This window comes from Colobus angolensis, unplaced genomic scaffold, assembly GCF_000951035.1.
Source record: "Colobus angolensis palliatus isolate OR3802 unplaced genomic scaffold, Cang.pa_1.0 Scaffold76, whole genome shotgun sequence".
In the NCBI taxonomy this organism is placed as follows: domain Eukaryota; kingdom Metazoa; phylum Chordata; class Mammalia; order Primates; family Cercopithecidae; genus Colobus; species Colobus angolensis.
In genome coordinates this window covers 537,791-539,009 of record NW_012121376.1, presented here as the reverse complement: position 1 = coordinate 539,009, position 1,219 = coordinate 537,791, and the positions used below count along the sequence as shown (strand labels likewise).

The 1,219-nt window shown below is 62.8% G+C and overlaps 1 protein-coding gene across 1 annotated transcript in view; it reads left to right on the top strand.

Annotated features, from left to right (window-relative positions):
* CPNE7 (copine VII) overlaps nt 1-1,219 on the top strand; it is a 23,596-nt gene that overhangs the window by 8,916 nt on the left and 13,461 nt on the right. Inside the window, exons 3-5 of the mRNA XM_011928069.1 lie at nt 314-416; nt 965-1,054; nt 1,191-1,215. Of these exons, the coding sequence (XP_011783459.1) occupies nt 314-416; nt 965-1,054; nt 1,191-1,215 (218 nt within the window). The remainder of the gene's footprint in view (nt 1-313; nt 417-964; nt 1,055-1,190; nt 1,216-1,219) is intronic.

Here is a 1,219-nt window from a genome sequence, read left to right as displayed (position 1 = left end):
GACGACCACTCATGACCCTGCTCAGTGATGGGGAAAGAGGCCCAGCACCCCCAGGCCACCGTCCTGAAAGGGGAGGAGCTGAAGCAGCTCAGAACAGGGTCCCACCCTGCTGTGTGGGGTGTCTCCTTGGAGGGGAGTCGCGCTCTGTGGCCAGATCCCGGGGGTGGGAGGGAGGGAGGAGATGCTGTCCGCGCAGACTTGCTGCCTCGTTTTGCGCCTGAGGAATTAGCAGCTGGTGGCGTGAAGTGAGCCCTGGGAAATGACAAAGCCAGCTCCCATCCAAAGCCCAATCTCACAGTGCCTGGCCCAGCAGCCCTTGTGCCTCTCCCCAGGACCTCTTCAGCAAGTCCGACCCTTTCCTGGAGCTCTACCGGGTCAACGACGACCAGGGCTTGCAGCTGGTGTACAGGACGGAGGTGAGCAGCCGGGGATGGGAACGCAGGGAGGGGAAGGGGCTGTCCCCAGCCCTCCCGCATCTCTGGCCACTGGGGAGGAGCTCCCAGCCTCCAACAGGGAGCCGCCGGCGCAGGGCCTTCGTGGCCATGGCTGTAGCCAGAATCCAACAGGCTTGTTTAGTTGTGACTGTGATTATTTTTAGGCCTCCCTTCCGCTTCTGCAGGTGAAATGGGATTTCAGCGACTGCAGTGAGAGAGCGCTTTCTTTTGAGAGAAATTAACTTGAGTGAAAATGAATCTGTTTAAGGAGAGCAGTACAGGTGGCTCAGAGATGGCAGAAGTTACGAAGGTGGAGGCACAGGGATTGGAAATGTGGCTCCTGGGTCCCCACACGGCTTCGTAAGGGGAGGGGGTGCCAGCCCCAGCTCAGGGCCCCGGCGCTGTCTGGGGTGACGCAGGGGCAGGGCCAGCGGTGCCCGCCTCACACTACTCTTCCACCCAGGTCTCTGTCCGCCCCAAGGATCCCAGGGCCCTGGGCCTCCCCTGAGCCAGCCCCTCCCGGCCTACAGGTGGTGAAGAACAACCTGAACCCCGTATGGGAGCCCTTCAAAGTCTCGCTGAGCTCCCTCTGCAGCTGCGAGGAGACGAGGCCTCTGAAGGTGGGGGACGGGACAGACCAAGGGGGCAATGAGTGGGTGGCCTGGATGCGGGCCGGGGATGGAGACACCTGGGCTCAGGGGTGGGAGGGTCCTGGGGCCCCCAAGGGGCAGTGCTGAGGGGGACTGGGCTCCCCAGTGCCTGGTCTGGGATTACGACTCTCGAGG